This window comes from Pyxicephalus adspersus, chromosome 12 (genome assembly GCF_032062135.1).
Source record: "Pyxicephalus adspersus chromosome 12, UCB_Pads_2.0, whole genome shotgun sequence".
Taxonomy (NCBI): domain Eukaryota; kingdom Metazoa; phylum Chordata; class Amphibia; order Anura; family Pyxicephalidae; genus Pyxicephalus; species Pyxicephalus adspersus.
This window is the reverse complement of record NC_092869.1, coordinates 24,036,996-24,057,112: the sequence shown is the minus strand read 5'-3', so window position 1 is coordinate 24,057,112 and position 20,117 is coordinate 24,036,996. Positions and strand designations below refer to the sequence as shown.

The 20,117-nt window shown below is 35.8% G+C and overlaps 1 protein-coding gene across 1 annotated transcript in view; it reads left to right on the top strand.

Moving 5' to 3' along the window:
* The window catches only part of RALGAPA1 (Ral GTPase activating protein catalytic subunit alpha 1), a 110,919-nt gene that overhangs the window by 67,384 nt on the left and 23,418 nt on the right, over positions 1-20,117 (top strand). Inside the window, exons 29-36 of the mRNA XM_072427635.1 lie at positions 90-200; positions 309-377; positions 2,199-2,333; positions 4,282-4,465; positions 14,770-15,622; positions 17,220-17,291; positions 18,060-18,183; positions 18,697-18,852. Of these exons, the coding sequence (XP_072283736.1) occupies positions 90-200; positions 309-377; positions 2,199-2,333; positions 4,282-4,465; positions 14,770-15,622; positions 17,220-17,291; positions 18,060-18,183; positions 18,697-18,852 (1,704 nt within the window). The remainder of the gene's footprint in view (positions 1-89; positions 201-308; positions 378-2,198; positions 2,334-4,281; positions 4,466-14,769; positions 15,623-17,219; positions 17,292-18,059; positions 18,184-18,696; positions 18,853-20,117) is intronic.

Genomic DNA, 20,117 nt, shown 5'->3' with positions numbered 1-20,117 from the left:
TTTTTTTTATATTTGATCATTCCTACTACTGGAAATGTTTTTTTGTGGTATTTTAGGTCTTAAGCTAAATGGCAATATTTGTGTTTCAGTTTCCTAACAAAGTGGTTGCACAAGTAGCATGCAGTGTCCTGAATGTGCTTCTTAACTATGTCACACAACTGCAAATATTTCATCCAGACTACCCACTTAAAATCATAGAGGTAAGTGCCCTTCACTCCTACTTGTTTGTATTTATTACATATGCTGCAAGGAGGAGATTACTTCTGTGACAGATTGTTAAGTAAAATTATACTTATATCTTTCTGCAGATTCTTTTAGCCACTGTGACGCACCTTTTGCCATCTGCAGAAACCTCATCTTATGAACAAGATAAACGGGTCAGTATTAAAGGGCTGATGACTGTGCATTCTGTGTTTGTAAATATTACATAACTGGCTAACTATACGTACGCTTAAAGTTTGTGTCCACCAGAAACTTTTATTATTAGATTTAGAGTGGTGAAACATGAAAAAAAGTCCATCATACACATCCTTGGATAGCAGTAAAAAAAAAAAACCAACAGCTGTTCTAATCCTTTCCCACTATATGCAGAACTAGATAAAAAGTGTTTGACTTGAGAACATAATTTAATAACCCCGAAGAAGTGATTCATGTTCCCGTACTGAGTTACAGGATTCAGTCTTGGGCTTTGGAGAGTTGACTGCAAGTCTGAGTCATGTGACCTTAATGGTCAGCCAATCATGGAGACTTTCTAAAAAGTATATTACTGTAACAGTCTTTACTCACTACATTGTTCTGCTTTTGTATGTTTAGTTGACTATGGGTGTAAACACTTTATTTTAAATGATTAGCAATACAACACATAACCCACAAATCCTTAACCCATTAAAATGACATTGATACAAAAGTTTGGACAGAGTGTGTTTAACATTCTTGTTATGGTAATTAGTGAAGGATTTATGGTTTTTTTTGCAAAAAATTATGTTTTATATTGCAAATCTCTATAAAAAAATATAGTTTTCAGTCCACAATCAGCTATCTGGAGCCTTCCTTTAGTTAAGTTTTTTTTTTTTTTTTTGATAGTTCTAGCTGCAGGCAGGTATCCTTGACTTTAGATGAGTTGTAGTGATTTAAACTTTACAAAGGTGACTCCCAAATCTTTTAATAATTATCTGCTTCTTTGTCCCTTCACAATCGTTCTAGCTGTGGAGAAAGGAAATTGGTGTGGCAAGCAGTGATTCTATAATAACTTGCAAAAAAACAATACGTATGTTTTTAACCATTTTACCTGCCAGCTACTAGTTAAGTTAATTCTTTTGAGCCATTCTGGTGGTATAATTGATTGTGAAAATCACATATTAGAAATCAGACCTACGTTCCTAAGTCTCAGTTTTAGTTGAACTTTAAACACCTGAAAAGTGTGCAAAAAAAACGCCTTTCTTACCACCACCGTGGTATCAGAAAACCCATTCAATAAACATGGCCTCCAGGTTATAGGTAGGTCATGTAACCCCTAAACTATGCCATTGAAGATTTATAGGTACACAGACGAGTCCGAAATAAATCCTCTTAGTACAGTTTATCTGATTGCATAGTATAACGACCATATTTATTTCCTAGGAGCCCAGCAAATATCCTTACAAATTATCTTTACCCAGACAAAAAAAATAGAAGCAGCAGTTCAAAAACAGAAAGGAAAATGGCATTGCCTAATAATGTTTTGGAACACAATTAAAACAAAAAAACAGACATACGTTCATTAAATTAAGGTACAGCGCTATCAGTTTAAACTTGTGCTGATAAGGCTGTGCATTCAATCAATAAATGTGTGTGTTCTGAATTGGGTTCATATAATAGTGATGTGTATGCATTCACTGAATGCCAATGATCATTGGGGCAATATATTATATTGCTGTGAATGAACCTAATAAATGCATGCACTCAGTGGGTGTTCGTTTGTATCTACATAATAGTGCTGTAGATGCACTCAGTGAACATAAGTTAGATTTCTTTAAGGTTTTTATAAGGCAAAATTGTGCACATGCTCAATGATTGTGCAGTCAGAATTGTAATAAATGTGATTTTATATATATATATATATATATATATATATATATATAGTTCACTGCATGCACTCAATGACAATGAGTTGTTTATTGAAGTTTGTATCTATTTTTATTTTTATATTCCTATTGCAGTTGGTGGTGTCCTTGCTTCTTTCACTCCTAGATTGGATGATGGCACTGCCCTTATCAGTATTACTAAAGCCAGTACGACATGCTAGCACTGAAAATCAAGGAAGGGAAAATTCTGTGTTGAATTGTGTGTATAAGGTAAAGTGTCATTTTTTTATTTACTTTAATTTTTTTATCCATTATTGAGTGCTTAGGAGCCTAAAAGCAAAAATATATTGCTCCCCTCTCCTTTATTCCCTCAGCAGCAAATGCACTTGTAGTTGTGTTAAGCACATACACCTTATCGTTATCTTGTTACCAGTGCATGTGTAAATTTCATATTTCCCTATATTCAGTCACACGGTACCAACCCCAGTTGCATTGTCCTACAAATTTGAGCACCTCCTTGTAAAATAATAAACACATTTAGCCATTAAAGTCACCTTCTGTATGCCAGAAAATGCTGATTTTGGCAAACCAGATTAGTAACAATTACTTTTTTGTAATTGTGGTCACCTTGTATTCCAGCCCCAGAGGCCCTGTTGCATACTTGCCATCTTGCCATGGCCCAACACAGTGTTTTCATGTTGTCAGTAAAATCCCCTTAGACTTGTATGAGCATCTCTTTCATCAGAAGCTGGCCTCAAGTAACTCTATAGGGATTACCTGCTCAGGTGTGACTAGAGAATAGCAGGTATTACTGCGGAACCACAGGATGGAGGTAAGTATGCTTCTGGGGCAGGGGATGCTGGGGTCAGAAAGTTCACCTTGTCCATTGACACATGTCCTTAGACATCTTCGATTTGGTATTTCTCCAACACCTTGACTCCATCACATTGTGTTAAAAAAGATAATTATATCTATCTGTAAAACCTCGGTAAGGTTTATTGAAAAACCAGAAGCTATATTATGTAATGCCAGAGATACAGATTGCCCTGTGTTGCCTGATTACCTAAAATTACAGCTCTGAAAATTAAAAACATAAACTTTGTCACCTCAGATAATAGGACAAATATTAAAGGACATTGCTGTATCCATGTGTTGTACTGCTACCTAAACTCTTTATGAGAGTGCTATATCATTTAGTGTAGTTTGAAATAAGACGATTTCAAACCATTGCTAATACCACTGAAACTTTATCTTTCAAATAAATCTTTAGAGACAAAGCATGACATCCACAATTCTTGATCTGGTGGCATGATCCTCTACTCCATGTTCTTTTACTATTCCTAATAGCAAATAAAAACAAATACTAAGGTACAGATTGTCCTAAATATATTAGGATCACAGAGAAAAAGTTAAAAGGAAAGGCATTGTGTCAGTGAGGTGACTATTAAAATAGTCATAACAACTAATACACCATTTTATGATCTGAGGTTTAGTAAACATGACATTTTTCTACTTCTGCACTGCTATAGTTTAGGTGGTTTTTGTATTCCACAATACAAGAAGCACATCAGAACTGCATTTTTTTTTAGTATATCTAGTAGTAGTTAGTCACATTCAACGTAACTTGTTCCAGTAATGTTGAAGTTGCGCAGCCTTCAAAGTTGCTTCTTCAGTTCTACCAGCAATTATATCCACACAGCACAAACACACTCACCATGGAGTATGATACTGCAGATATTGATTATCCCAGATCAAAAAGTGTGACATTTGTTGAACCACCTTGTTTATTAATCAGAGATGGTTTTTCTAATTTGTTATTGATGGCTGCTTTCATACCGATTGTCCTCCCTGTCCAAAATATGCACATAATTGTCCTGAAATGAATGTACCTTTGCCTTTTAATGAAGGAAAACTACTGAATATTGTCCTTTGCCTTCCTATGTTGCACCATTTGTATGTAGAGAGGTTGTTTTGTCTTCTTGATGTCTGTACATTACTGTACACAACACTGCACTGCATGTACCGAGTTACTTCACTTGTGTTTTAGTGTTGGGTCTTTTGGAAATGCAAGCTTCTGTCTCAGCTTAAAAGAACAGGAAATGTGATCATTTCAAAATAATTGCAAATTCCTTAGCTTTGCAGTAAATGTAGTAAAACATAACAGAGTTTATTTTTATTACTTTAGTTGTGATTCATTTGGTATATTTGTCTTGTACAGGTCTTGCATGACTGTGTATATGGCTCCCAGCATTTTAGCAACCCTCGGTACTTTCCCATGAGCCTTTCAGATCTGGCATCTGAAGACTACGACCCCTTTCTACAGCTGGAATGTTTGAAAGAGCCTGAACCACTCCACTCTCCAGATTCTGAGCGCTCCACCAAGCTGCAGCCTGTCACTGAAGGTACTTTAGCTGTTGTGCATTGGAGATTGTACTTTTTAAATGGCAGGCTATTTACTGCATGCTAATAAAATAACTGTGATAACTCAAAGAATGCCAATATTGACTATGGATCTCAATAGAGAAACTGGTATGCATTACTAACACCTGCTACACCCTGACTCCTGAGACATTCTAAGCATATTACAATTATTTCCATAATCTTGCAATCCATAAACTAATTAAAGTTAATCAAAGCTATATTCAAATGTATGGAATCATATAAACTCCATAACAGGACCGCTATACCAGTATAGATTTTTTTTAATTGTATGATTATGAAAATTTGTGTATTGTGCAATTGTTTACTTCTATTTACAAAAGTCCCTTGTATTATAGTTATGATTTACTTTGCCATATTGCAATCTTTTCGTTGCCCATATATGTGTGTTAAGGTGTGCTTTATTAAGGGTTTTTTTTCTAAGGTGTACTTTTTTAAATACATGCACAAAAGACTTGTGTGATATCTTACCTTCCAAAGCTTGTGTGTTTCTTTCTATTTGCTGCTTTTCTTTACACAGCCTCATACATAGCACAGCCAGGAGGATGGTATACCTTTTTTCTGTTACAATTTCAGAATACATTGTTAACAATATTCTGCCACAAGTGTGCTGACAGTGTGAAAAAAAATAATGTCTCTATCATCTATTGAGGTACACAGGAATCTGATACGTTTCCATTATGCTGCAACCTTCAGAAGAACTGGACACTAGCAAAAGAACTTACAGGCCGACCCTGAATGACATCTACTACCAAGATTGCTTGCTTGTTTTTCCTTGTATCCTAAAAGGATGCATGATTCTCATTCAGCTTAACTGAAAATCTTTCACATTGTGGCCAAACCTATCTTTTGTTTTTTAAGCAAGATTCCCATCGTCCAAAAAGGAGAGGAAATGGTCTCAGTCTGTTTATAATCATAGGTGAAGATATTTCCCCCATGTTACCTGTACATGCCCCAAAGACTGGCCCTTCTTCCTGAGGCTGGGTCCACCCTATAGCATTTTTAATATATCAAAGGTAATCTTGATTCCTGTGTTGCCCTCCACAATAGATAGACTTTTTTTTGTAAGACCTTTGCTGAAACTTTTCTTTTCTAGTCTTTCTAGTCATTTATTAGGGAACACAGGTCTCTCCCCTAAGTGTTCAAGATTATGCTACTTCTGGCTACAAAGTGAGGTTGTCATGGGCTTGCCTTCGTGTTTAGTATTACCAAGGTCCACTTCTCATAAAAGTGGCAGCATAACCTATAGACTTTCGGTACTTGTGCTCAATGGATTCCAAAAAATAATTTTACAAATTCTCTTTTGAAGAACAGAAAAGCACTGCAATTAATTATGGTAAATAGTTTTACTTGTTGTTCTTTTTGCAGTTTTAGTGACATTTGTTCTTTCAAGAAACACTAAGCTAGGTCATTTAGTTTGTTATATATTTAAAGCTTTTTTCAATATAGATTGACAGTTACCCCAGTTGTAGTACATGAAGCATTTCTTTTTAAGTGTAACTAGTGTGAACAATGTTCAGTGTGTAATCTGTTTTTCCCCTCACTGTGATGCCTACAAAAATATTGAGTGCCAAAATAAACTTTTATATCCATAATTCAGGTTTTTCACACCAAAAAATAGAGGAGGGCGTCACGCCAAGTCCCCTAATGGTAAAAACAGCAATTCTATTAGCAATCATGGCACCAGTTGAAGGTTTGACAGCAGGATGTCATACACAAATCATTTCATTTCTTGGATCAGCAAATAAATTGAATCCTCCATATGGGTCTCAATTCATCCATGGGATTTAGACTTGTTTAGACTGCAGCCTCATTTCCTGGATTTAAAAGCATCTTTTAAAAAGAGCACAAAAGTTATTAGATGCCAAGTTTTTGCTTTTAGACCTACTTTTTTCTGTTTCTGAATTACAAGATGTTCCTACCATGATAATTAAATATAACATTGGGATGCATGTTTTTTTGAGCTGTAAATGACTGGAAAACCTCCATTAATCAGCTATAGATTTCCTGGCTTACTTGCTTTCTGACATATTCCATATTGTGCACTGATCATCCCTCGTCACGTGTATTCCCTGCTTCTTTACTTCTCCTTCCTGCACAGAGACCTGTTATAGGTTATCTATAGTTAATGGCCAAGTCCTTGTTTTTAGTACTTTTCTTTGCTTTATTTACCAAGTTATTAATATTTGATACAGCCTTATGTCTCATAACACCACCTGATTCTCCGGTATTAGATTTTAATTAAAAGTTTTTGAATGCCCACGTTGGGAATGTGTTTAGATAGTTTGATATAACAGAGGTCAGACTTATTTATTGTTACTTTGTTTTAGCTTTTCATGTAATCCTAATAATGCGACATGTGCTGTATGCCAGTCATGTTGCACTACCTCAGGTTAAAAAAGTCTAAAACAATATATATTTAAAGTTTTAATGTGAACTCAAAACACATGCAAAAATGTCCTTTAGGGGTTCAGTCTGTATCCTTTTAAAAGTTTTGTTGTCCCCTATAGGAGAATTGCATATGATGTGCATGTATTTTCTTTTCAGCTTTGATGTGTAAAAACTTGCTCTTGTCTCTAAAACTGTTTAGCTTTAGATTAGTACTTTATTCAGGTTTCTACAGTCAAGATGTTCCATAATGGTGCTGTTCTCACCTATTTCTTAAAGTTCATGAATTTAAGACTTGAATTCAGTCCAGTTAGGCAGAGGCCACTGCCAAGAATGACTTAACAGTGTCACATTCCAAACCCACCAAACTGGAAAATGCAGAAACAACCTGGTAGACACCCTTGAACACTGGGTTCCATAATGGTGCTGTTCTAAACTATTTCTTAAAAGTTATTGAACTTAAGACTTCAATTCAGTCCAGTTATTGGTAGTTAGCTCTTGTATCAAATCATTTTTGAAGTTGAAGTTCCTTCCAATAGCTCAGTTCTATTTAGAAGGAACTGATACTTTGTCCAACCCTCAGTTTGACTATGGTTTTCCATACTATAGGGATATTTGTTAAGTCCCTGTCCAATGATCCCCCAGCTCAGCGGTCGCCAACCTGTAGTTCATGAGAAAATGTTGGTGTTTCGCAGAAAAATGTGGATATTATTTGCAATTTTTATGTTTTATTATTAAAAACAAAAATAATATTGTAATAAATTCTTATATTCTGAATGACAATTTTCACCTTTATATTGCACTAAATTCACGAACTGTACTAAAGACAGAAAAACATAGGAGTCGCTTCAGTATTGTTTGAGCATTACAACAGTCACAGTATAGTAATACTTTACTTAACCGTGAGCTGATCAATGAATCAGAGCATCCACAGTCCTTGTCAGGCACCATTAGGAAGATCATTATTTTATTATCATTATTTTACAAATGTATTTATCTTTTTCAAAAAATTCATAATAATGGTCCGCAGGATTTAAAGTTTAATGAATTAGTGGTCCATGACGCCCGAAAGGTTGGCTGCCCCAGCTAAATCACATGCCTTTGGAACACTTAAGTCTAAGGAATAATGGTTTTATTTCTTGTATGTCTCTGCTTTCCATATGCATGTGTTGGATTCCATAGTTAGGGCACTGGGCTGGGAATCTTACATCTAAGTGCCTCTTATCTCGTTTCAGTGGGCTGCACCTCTTTGGTTTGCCCTGGATGACATAATTGTAAATGCCACTAGAAAACATAGAAACTAGAAAGTATGCATCTTTCTTCATCAGTAGAAAAGAAAATTAGAGAAATTTCATAAATTCCTACGCCTTTCTTCTCCTCTCTCCCTACCCAATGTCTTTGTTGGCTGCTGGGTTTACATGTTTGGTCACACCTGTGGCCATGCATTGTGTAGGACTTTGACCTCTACTTATTTGGTCTAAATTTGCAGATTAGGTAGTTCCTTCTGGGATATTTTTTTTTTTTGGGCCTGTTAAATTTTTTTTCCATGTCCCTCCTCTTTCTCTTTATTTGTCTGCTTTTGCATACCCCAAAGTTACACGACTTCCTGTGTTCTTCGATGGATGATGGGAAAAATAGAATTTTGGTAAATTCATGCAATGAAGTTATTTTCTTTGCGTCCAATGAGGGATACAAATCCTTCTCCCCTGTGTTATGATCTTGCTTTTGCTGTTGTTTGCGGTAGGAGGGGGTACATGGGCTGTCCTAAAGTTTTGTTTGTTTGCCAGTGTCTAGTTCTCTTGCAAGTAGCAGTATAACCTGTAGATGTAAGACTTCCTACGTGCCTCAATAGGCTTTAAAAAAAAGGTATTTTACTGTAAGTTTTTTTTATGGAAAACAATGGCTTTTCTGTCTTACCATATCTTATTTTTTTATTTAGAAGTTTAAATTTTCTTTTATTTTCATAAAGTGTGTTCCTATGTGGAATCTTCTTGCTACAGTGTTTGTTTAATTTTTTTTTTTTTTTTTTTTTAATTTTCTTTCTTGTAGTGTCTTTATTTTGTAGTTTGCATTCCCAGTTTACTGTGTGTTTCTTTTAGTTGTGATTTAGATAGTTGTGACTGTGATTTCCTAGTTTTTGTTTTCCTTTAAATGAATTAATTATAAAGAGATCCTTTCTCTTCTCTATTTTCTTCTCTTCTCTCTTTTCTTTTCCTTTCTTTTTCATCTCTTTACTCATCTCTCTTTTCTTCTTTTCTCTCTTCTCTTCATTCTTCTTTTCTCTCTTTTCTTTTCCTTTCTTCTCTTCTCTCCAACTTACCTAGTTTGTATCTTGCTTTTTATAGGTTCCTCTATTTTGAAATGAAATGTGTTGTAAATGTGATTTTCTCTATCTGTATTTACCTTGCTGTGTAGTTTATGATAGAATTTTGTTAGCTTCGATTTTACACCGAAATATGTTCACAAAATAAATCTTGGAAATATGCACCATATCTTTTTAACCACAAGGGGGCTTTGTGTCAAGCTAAAAATTGTTTCTTCAAACTAAAAATAAATTAGTTTTTATGAAACTCTGATGACCGTAGAGTGTGATCTGCTATTGCTAAATCGTTTTTAACAGTGCAAGCTTCTCAGCAGTCACTAAACTATTATAAATGCTTATCCACTGAAGTCTAAAAAGTGTGACTTCCTGTGCTCTTTACTTGTTCCTGACCAGTATGGCCCTAATACAGGTAATCCCCGAGTTACATACGAGATAGGGACTGTATGTTTGTTCTTAAGTTGAATTTGTATGTAACTCAGAACAGGTACATTATTTTAATAAATGCAATTAGGACGGATGTTTGTCTCAAAATATTATTAGGCAGCGTGGTGTTACTCACAAACAAAGCAAAAAAAATCTTTATGGAGCCTAGACATTTGTTTATTTCTGGAGCAAGCTGTGCTTTGATGCAAAAAGTAACAACTGCAGAGTTTGTCTTGGTGATTTTAGAGTTACAAGAGGTTACAGAAGAGCTCATTCCCAGCTGTGTTTAGCAAAAGATTTCTTCTGCAGATCATGCGAACCGCCCCCCTTGACCCTATGAAGCCTCCTTCGGGCACAGGAACAAGTAGGGAAGCCCCATTCGTATCTAGGTGCCGTCTGTATGTCAGATGTCCTTAACTCGGGGACTACCTGTAATTACATCATCAGAATGACACCACCTTCCACCACACACAAAATAAATAAAGCTAATGTTTGCCACCTATATTGTTTTTCCTAACCCTTACCATTCTCAGTTAGTAGATTAACATTCCCCTGCACCTCTGCGTTATATCCAGTGCTAAGATACATTTACCCATTTTTCCCTTTAAAGCTACTAACCCATACAGTGAGCTCACTACTTGCTGTCACTGACCACTCAGGTACTTACTAATGTTCAGGAACCAATCAGTGGTCAGATATTAAATAGTAATGAAACATAATATCTACTAAAGCCAGGGGATAAAGTGTTCTACTGTTTAATACTGTAATTGGCTGATACACAAACTGTTTAAAAAAAAAAAGTTGGATAACTAAGCAAAAACAGTCTTTTTTTTTTTTTTTTATATTTTTCAGAATCCTTAAAACTTCCTGCACGTTTTTTGATTGTTTAACATATAAAGAATATATTGATTAACATTTCTTGGTGTGTATTTTAGTTTTGGGTAAGAATTTTAATGATTTGGGAGCATACTTCAAGAAAAAGGTGCTTCTTTATACTGAGATGAGTTTAACTCTCACACAGTTGTACCCTCTAAGCCTCTATTTATGAATGTCCTTTTCATGCCATGTTTAAAAGATGAAGCTTAGATTATTATTGGCTAATTCTATATTGAGTCCTTATCAAGCAGTAATTGGCTGGATTGGCCTTCCTAGCCTTCTCTTTCTATGGCTCCTAACTAAAAAACTAGGTTAAAAGTAATTATTAAAAATATATGTGCTTATAAGTTGCCATATTTTTTAGGTGACACGTGTGATGTTCTGTACTCTTGTATTAATTATCCCATTTAGCTGCCTTCAGCTCATGATGTAAATGTGGTGCAATTCATTACTCTTAAAGAATTATAATAAATTGCTTTTTATACAAATAAAGGTGTATAGTTTCTTTTGCAGAAGAGGTCATAATTATAGCTGATGCAGAAATCTCCCCCCCACTCAAATGATGATCGCCCTATTAGTGCAATGTACTCATCCATAGGCCACTGCAGATCCTTTCTGCCATAATTACATTTTCACCTCTTGCTATTACAAGAGGCTAACATTTGGGCCTCTTGTCACAATCGGTTTCATATTTTCTTTTTTTTTCTTTGGCTGTAAGGACAGCGGGCGTTCTGTGGCTGTGCCGCTTCTCTGTGTGCCATAATGGGCTGTAATTACTGAGTTTGCAACACAATGCATGGGTGTTTGTTTAAAGCTGAATAGGCTGTTCTGAATAGGCCCTCCTATTAAGTAAATAGAAGTTGCACAAAGCCATATTATCAGAGATATCCGAGGGATTGCATTCTCCACACGTGTCTTTGCAAATACAGATTTTTGTATCCATGCTGTCAGTAGGTTGTCATTTTGTACATGTCACCCATTCTTCTCTGTCTGCATGAGGTTTTTTTTTTTGTTTTTTGTTTTTTTGGCAGACTGTCGGGGAGGAAACAAAATGGTTTTTACATTTAAGACTTTGCTGCCTACAAAGCTGTCGTTTGTCATTTTATGACTGCACTACTTTTAAAGAGTGTAACAGGGCATACATATCCCAACCTGTGTTCACCTGCCACACTTCCAGCTTAAGAATTGCAACTAATTTCTAAACGTACCACGTTTAGACTTTATAGGTCTGCTCTTGGAGGTTGTAATAGGCATTTGAAGCCGTTGCCAGCACTTTCAAAGATTTGTGTGATTAAGTACTAATCATTCAGTTTTTTGTGAAGCAACAGGGAACACAAAAATCACCGCACTTGTTGAACTAGTACAGTCGTGAAAATTAGGTGCACCCATTTGGAAAGGCAACATTAGATCTTCATTCAAACAATACTTTACATAGTAAGTCAAGGTAAAAAGACATAAGTCCATCAAGTTCAACCACTAGGGAAATTAACATATCCCAGATATAAAACCCTATAAGGCATAGTTGATCCAAAGGAGCGCAAGAAAAACCCTGGTACAATTTGCTCCAACAAGGGAAAAATTCTTTCCTGATTCCATTAAGGCAATCGGATGTTCCCTGGATCAACAGTCTCTGTTATCATTCATTTAAAGCCTTAATACCCAGTTATATTCTGTGCTTCTAGAAAAACATCCAGCTTTTTTTTAAAGCAATCTATAGTAGTTGCTGAAACTACTTCCTGAGGGAGCCAATTCCACATTTTCACAGATCTTACAGTGAAGAATCCCTTTCAATTAAAAATGTATTAAATTGTAGTCAGGGGTTTTAGGGTTTAAGGTGCCAATGATTAGAAATTCTTTTAGGGCAAGGTCATATGTATAATAATAATAATTTCAATGGGGTGTACTTTTTAAAAGGATAGTGGATTATTGATGACTCTGATAATCCAATAATTAGCAAGTTGTGTTCAAGGAGGCCACCATAAGGCCACTGAATGGAACTCCCACACGTCAGCATGGAAGTTACGTCTGGCAGGTAAGGAGTGGGCATCTAGCAGTAGATTTTCCTTGAGCCTGCTCAGGTATAGTTGCACGAATCTGATGAGGAAATACAGGTGTGCAATGAGGACCAGTCTCTATATTTCACTCAGTCTGTCCACTTAAAGTAAATTTCCATATCTGCCTTTTTGCTAGTCTTACAAACTAGTCTATTTTGTGGGTGTTCTGTCTTTGTAGTGTCTTGTCAGGTTTGCCTGTAGGATCTCGGAATCACATGCTCTTTTTTAATTATCTGTTTTTATTTTTGTGTCATTTTTACATTCACTCAGTCTAATAGCCGTTCTTTTGCATAAAAGTCACATATACCACAGTCTTAATTAAAGTAGAAGAGAAGTAATTGCATGCATACGTCTAAAGCTTTTCTAATATTGTCAGTGCCTGGGGCCAGAGCTCCTAAATACAGATGAATTGTGAGCCTTCACCGAGTGTATTGTTTAATTATCAGATGCCAAGTTAGAGTGGTGTATTAGTGGAAAGGATGAGTTTGATATTCTGCCCTTAATTAGAAGATGATCAGATTTGCCTTCCCCTGGTGACCTATAGTTAAACTCTGAGGCCCAAAGGGACCATTTTTCTTTGTTGTGTTAAGATGTGATATAAAGGAGAGCATTCAGCTAAAGCTCAGCTGTAACTGCATTGTTCTATGGCAGGTCATTTCCACTAATCATGTAATTCCCAAATCAAGGCCACTGCTATTGTTTAATACCTAGCTGCCTGTGTTAATAAATGGTAGGAAAAATTGATACAGGAAGGTACAACTTTTTTGATGATAAAATTCATTTTGTGAACTTCCTATCATTACATATCCAGTGATTACTGATTTGGTTAAAAAATACTTATCGTCTATCAAGAAGCATACTGGCCTATCTTGAATTTTTTATGGTTTTCTCCATATAAAGTCAAGTAAAAATACTCTCAATAGGCTCAATCTCAATAGATATAATTGTGTACTATAGAAAAAGTATTTATATGTTAATCTGTTATTCTCCCCTCTAGCAGTTTTTAAGTCTTTTTCAAGACATAGCATTATCCACAACCTTATTTGTTAAGGCCATTTTTTTGATCTCGGCATGGTTATGTCACATAGATCAATAGCACACAAAAGACTTTAGATATTCAAGGTTTAAAAAAGAGATTCCACCAACATGCTTCGTAAGAAGGTTCTAATGGTTGGCACATAATCTCAGGCTCAGAGGTTACCACTCTGGCCCTTGCAGCACTGGGTTCCAGGTTTGAATTTCGGCCAGGACACTGTCTGCATGGAGTTTGCAGGTTCTCCCTGTGTTTGCATGGGTTTCCTCTGGGTACTCCAGTTTCCCCCCATATTCCAAAAACATTCAGTTAGGTTCTGGTAATTGGATTCCCCCCTAAGAAACTGACCTTTAGACTGTATTAAAGACATATGACTATGGTAGGGGCATTAGATTGTGAGACTTTTTGGGGGACAGCTAGTGACATGACTATTATTACTAGGTAATAATAATACGAATTTGAAGTGTAGAAAACTGTAGCTGTGTACTTAATTTTTCTTCATGATAAATTTGCAGTTTTGTTATTCCATGAGATTGAACACTGTGTGAATTTATGTGCCATTTTGTTTAAGTATATCAAGTATATCATCACTCTATGAATGAAAATGTAATATTTAGTTGCCAAAAATAAATTTTTTGAAATGTACTAAATTTTTCACATTACAAGCTTAGGCAAACATACCAGGTTAGGCAACCACCACCTCACCTGACCAGAACTACATCTGCAAGTGTTGTTGCAAGTTGCAACAACATTGCAAGTTGTTTCCTTACATACAATGGGTGTGCAGGCTGCTTGGAGTCTAGACAGTAATAATTAGGTTTATGGAAATACATATTTTTATTCTATTGTGTTAAGTTTTGAAAAGTTTGCCTCCTATATTATTTTAACTTGCAATTTTTACTGTTTGTTAAATTATTTCCCTAATTATGACCTTGAAATCTATTTATATTATTTGTATCCACTTTTTAATTATTTCTTTGTTTCTTAGCATTCCCAACTTTACACATTGATGTTTAGCAACCGGCAGAAGCCTTTTTATTTTGTAGTATTTTTATTGCTTTTTTTCTGTTTTATTACTATGACATTTTCCGATACATCACACCTATTGCTACAGGATAATTTTATGTTGTTTTGTATGTAGGTAACATTTGTATATATTTTTTTTTCTAGTGAAAATCCCCAAGCAGCAAGGCCTGATCCCAGTAGCTGCACGGACGGTTATCACGCATCTGGTGAATCATTTAGGACATTATCCTATGAGTGGAGACCCCTCCATGCTCACTAGTCAGATTTGTGAGAATCATGACAATCCTTACAGTGACAGTTCTGACCTCTCCCCACAGCTCTTCCATAGCCCCAACCTCCAGTTCTTTTCTTTGAACAGCACCACGTTGGTGTCCTGCTTGCAAATACCAGCAGAAGAGAAACTACCTCCTGGTGAGGACCTGTCTTCTGCCAGCTCAACAGTGCGTATTATTATGAGGGACCTTTCAGGTAAATACAGTTGGGAATCTTCCATCCTTTATGGACCTACACTAGAATGTTCTGGACAAATGTCTCAGTGGTCTTCCCTTCTACCTGCTTTTCCTGCATCTTCTGTTAGCCTAGAGGAAGAACATCCGAATGGCCAACGGGAATCTGAGGAGTTTTCCTCATTCCAGTCAAGAAGGAGAGGCAGGGAATCTCTGCCTTTATGGGACAGTTTGTCAGATGAGGAAGATGCACTTGACTGCCTTTTGCAGTACCTGGGAGCCACAGGCCCCGAGTGCCTTCAAAGAGCAGGAGTTCCTTTGAATGTTCCTTCCCCTCCACCTGCCTGCTTCTCTGAGAAACTGGAGAATGAAGTCAGTAATGCCATTTTAAAACAAAATGCAGAAGAGAAAGAATTTGTGCAGAAGCATTGCAGCAATCTGCACATGAGAGCTATGCCACAAGAGGAGCCAGCCAACCAAAAGCCTGAGTCCGCCTTCTACTACTCACGACTGTTGCTTAGTATCCTTGGCATGAACTCATGGGAGAAGAGGTAAAGCCTGTTTTGGTTTTATGGTGATATTTGTAGTATGCACACTTACGTTTACATTTTTAAGTCCTTGGTCTTGAGCAATAATTACAATACCAAAGTTTTCTTTTAGAGGAGTTTCTACTAAAACCCAAAAAAGAAATGTAATTCTGCAATATGATAGCAAATGCCACCAGGTGCATGCTCTTGACTTTTGTTTCCATTGTCTGCCTCATGTGCATAGAAAACCTTGTAAAAACACCTGGCATTTATGGGTATAAAGGGAAGGAATGATGTAGGTGTCACTGCATTGCATAAAACTTTGAACATCATTTAAGAAGCTTCTGAGATCATTCAGAAATTGACAGTTGTAAGTGACCAAATATGACTTGCATTTGGCCTGCTTTAAGCTGCTTTTGTACTTCATTGATTTAATCAATGGAGAAGCACTTATAATGTGATCAAAAGCCTGCCAGTTCCAGCCCTGGGAAAACTCGGTAACTAAGCTTCCATATGCCAGACCTGAGCCCTGTCATATAGGGAAAGAATCACTGGTTATAGGAATAATCAATGCAGCCTACTCGGGGGGAATTAAGTTTCACAGAGGACTGGCAAAATTAGGCATGTGTGTACTGGAGGGGCAAACTTTAGAATAAATGACATACGGTCTATTAATTTTATGTTAGGCTATATCTTCAAACAAAGCATCAAAATACCGGTAGTAACTTAAAGCTTGCTCACTCCCTATTAGGAATTTCCAGGGACACAAATAAAAACATTGCCCATTTTAGCCGACAGTGAAAGGATTAGAACTTCTGTTTTTATCCTACTTTTACATCCATGCCTATACACCTCATTTTTTTGTACTTCTAAATAGGAGACAAAGGAATTTTTCCAAATGGGGTTACAGATCGAATTACAAACCTAGCATAAATATACGTCTACATTAGTTACAGTTACAGTAAAATCTATATAAACTTTCTGCACCAAATTTATTTTATGGGGACTTTTTATGTACTTAAAAAAATATTTTAAATCCATAAATTTGAAATATCAACATTTGTTTAATTTAAACTAATTTGACATAAAAACTTACTCATAAAAATTTTGGAACTTAACAATACATCTTATTCAAAGAATTAATTATAAAATTTTCAGTTTACAAATTTTTTTTAGATCTTAGTGTTTTGTTTCTTTGATGCGTTTCACCATTCGGCTTCCACAAAAGGACTTTGAATAAATCATCAATTTGCAAAGTGGAATAATTATAATTAAATTGCAATAACTGATAAAACAATTATCATTTCACCTGTGTTTAAACTTGTCTGAGTCCAATTAAGAAAAATTCAATATATTTTACGACCAGCACAATTGTGCGATAACACAAAAGAAGACCCATACATATGCCTAAAACCACATTTCCTGGATCACTTTGATCATTTTAAAAATAATCATTGATACCCTTGTGAAAGTGACCGGAAAAATATAACTACCGGGTTCCATAGTATGGTCTGTTTGACTACCTTGTAATAAGTCAAAACTTGTCAGTAGACAACTGAGTGTGGTGTGAATGGTTACAATTTACTATGATTGTATTACTTTGAATCTAATTCAACTTTAGGAGAAATTTTCACCTTCTTAAGAAAAATGAGAAGTTGCTGAGGGAGCTGAGAAATCTGGATTCTAGGCAATGGTAAGAGCAGTGCAGTCAAGTCAGCTGCATATTTGTTCATGCTTGGTCTTCTCAAGGTTTATGCTGGTCAATGACTCTCTATATACATAAACATATATATATATATATATATATATATATATATATATTTTTTTTTTTTAATGTTTTGCAGTACCATATCTTGCCTTCTCCTGAGGTCTTTGAAGGAAGACTCAGATGAGATTTAAGTGGGCAGAGGTTGGAATGGAAAAATGGTGTAGGGTCACTAAAATTAGTAAAATGTCCATTTCTTCCTTTCTCTATTCTCTCTAGTGCAGTTAATTTTGTATTTTACATATTTAGGCATTGTAATTATCTAAGTAATTGTGTAAAATAGGAGATTAAAGGAACAAAAGGCTTCTGTATGACAATAATCATAGTACCCCTAGAACATTATCTCATCCCATTGTGTTTTGTAGTTTTAAGTGTTTTTTAAAGTACACCTGCTGTCACTTTAGACAGCAATAAATGAAACATTCTTATTGCCCCCACAGCCCCATGAACTTTTTGAGACCATGGTTGCAAATATCCGAGTGCATGAACAAGCACATCATTTAGTAGAATGTGTAATTACCTTGCACCTTATCTTCAACTCATTGGTCAGTTTTTTCATCAGATTGTTGGGACGACTAGATTATTATCATGCCGTTTACTGCTTAATACTCTGTGATGAAAATTGGTAATGCTGTGTTCTCTTAGTTTGCTCATGAATAATTTACATCCTATTTTTTGTTCCTTTTTGTCTGTCAGCCGAGAAACACACAAAATAGCAGTTTTCTATATTGCTGATGGTCAGGAAGACAAACAGTCTATACTCTCCAACACTGGAGGCAGCCAGGAGTATGAGGACTTTGTTTCTGGACTTGGATGGGAGGTAATAATACCTATTTATATCTTTCCATAAAAGAACACAGACACACAATTATAGAGAAACTCCACCAGAAAACTTTCATTTCTTTTTTTGTTAGTTGATGGCAGTTTGGTAGTCTGTAAGCTACCAAGGGCAGGGCCTTCTGCCTATCGTTTTTAGGTTTTGCTGTAGTGGTTCTAGTTAAGCATGTAACTGTATTTGTCGGTGTTCATTGTGCTTTGTACAACAATCAGAAAATAATAGTGTTATATATAAAATTGGCCATTTTATTAGGTTCTAGCTCTTGTTGGTGACATTTTAATTTATTATATAATATGAAGGATATCAAAGTAAAAGTTGGAGCTAACAAATAGGATAATAAAAAAGAGGTAACAAACACCTGTGCTTTGGTGAACAACAGGTTGCCAGATCTTGAAGCTCCTTTTTTTATCATATTTCAGGCATCTATAATGACCTGACATGTAATGCTTGCTGTTGCCACAGACTGCTCTTCATTGGTGTAATTATTTTTTTCAGGTAAATTTGGCTAACCACTGTGGCTTCCTAGGAGGACTTCAGAGGAATAAAAGCACCGGTATGAGCACACCATATTATGCCACCTCTATAGTAGAAGTTATGTTTCATGTCTCTACAAGGATGCTTTCTGATTCTGATGACTGCTTAACAAAAAAGGTGAGAAGCTTTCTGGTATTTTCTTGTCAGACACATAGCACTGTAACAGTTAGTCAAATGTATAATCCCCTATTTTATACTGGGAAAACAGGTTAGTTATAATAAGTCAATAAAGTAAACATGTGATTACCTTGAGAAACTCTAAATACATTAAAGTTATTCCATCCCATGTGTTACAGTAATGCAAAGGTAAGACTGGTTTCAGTACAGAGACAAGCAGACATTGTTGTACCTTTGTTTAGATTTGTGTGCAGGCATGATCCAAATGCCCTCAGGCCTGCCAGCTGCTGGGACCCTATTCACAGACAGTCACACTATTCAACTGCTTGTGTTATAACCAAAGCTGGCTTATCAGAAAAAAAATCAAATAACAATAAAACGCAGCTTTCCAACCTCTTCTCCTACTATGACGCTCAACCGGTTGTGTCTGCTGTTGACACATACACACAACCTCTAATTACCAAATGTAAAAATGCCTCTAAACTAACCTCTGGGTAATGTAAAGCTTATAACCTAAATATAATATGTGCTTATTTTTTACTGGAATTTTATTACTATCCAGTCCTGAAACTTTTCAAGGCAATATTCATACATTTTTCATTTGCTATAGTATCATAAAGCTCACCCCTTTATGAGAAACCCAGCCACCTTTTTGTGATGTAAAAAAGGTGAAAACATTAAGAATTCTAAAACAATTTATTTAGGCACTAAATTATTTTTATAAACATATATGTGATATGTATATGTATAAATATAATATAGATCATATATTTTCCAGGTTCTTGTTCTGTTATATAAAATACATTTTACCTATTTATATACTCTGATTATTGTTCAGCTTGATATGTGTGACATCAGTACAGAAATGTGTGGTGTATAAATGCAAAATCACTTTTTTAATACACTTGTGTTTGCCTGCCTTATACACTTAGTACAATTCTTAGCATGTTCTTTATGGTTAATGTGATAAACGCTAGTAAATGACTTAATAACCAGGAGATTCATCAATGTGAAGTGCTAATAACAAGGATATAAAATGAACCAATCTTCCTCCATAAGTATTTGTTTTTGATGAGAGTAATAAATTTCACTTCATTGCTAACAAGTCAGATCCTGTGATGTGTGTCCTTGTTAGGGCTGCACACTCTGAGCCATGTTCGCCTCCCCCCAGCTCCATCACTCATGCATCTTCCAAAGTGTTAATCCAGTCAGTGGGAACAATAATGAGCACAGGCTGGAGAGCAGGGGATGCAGGAAGAAGGAGC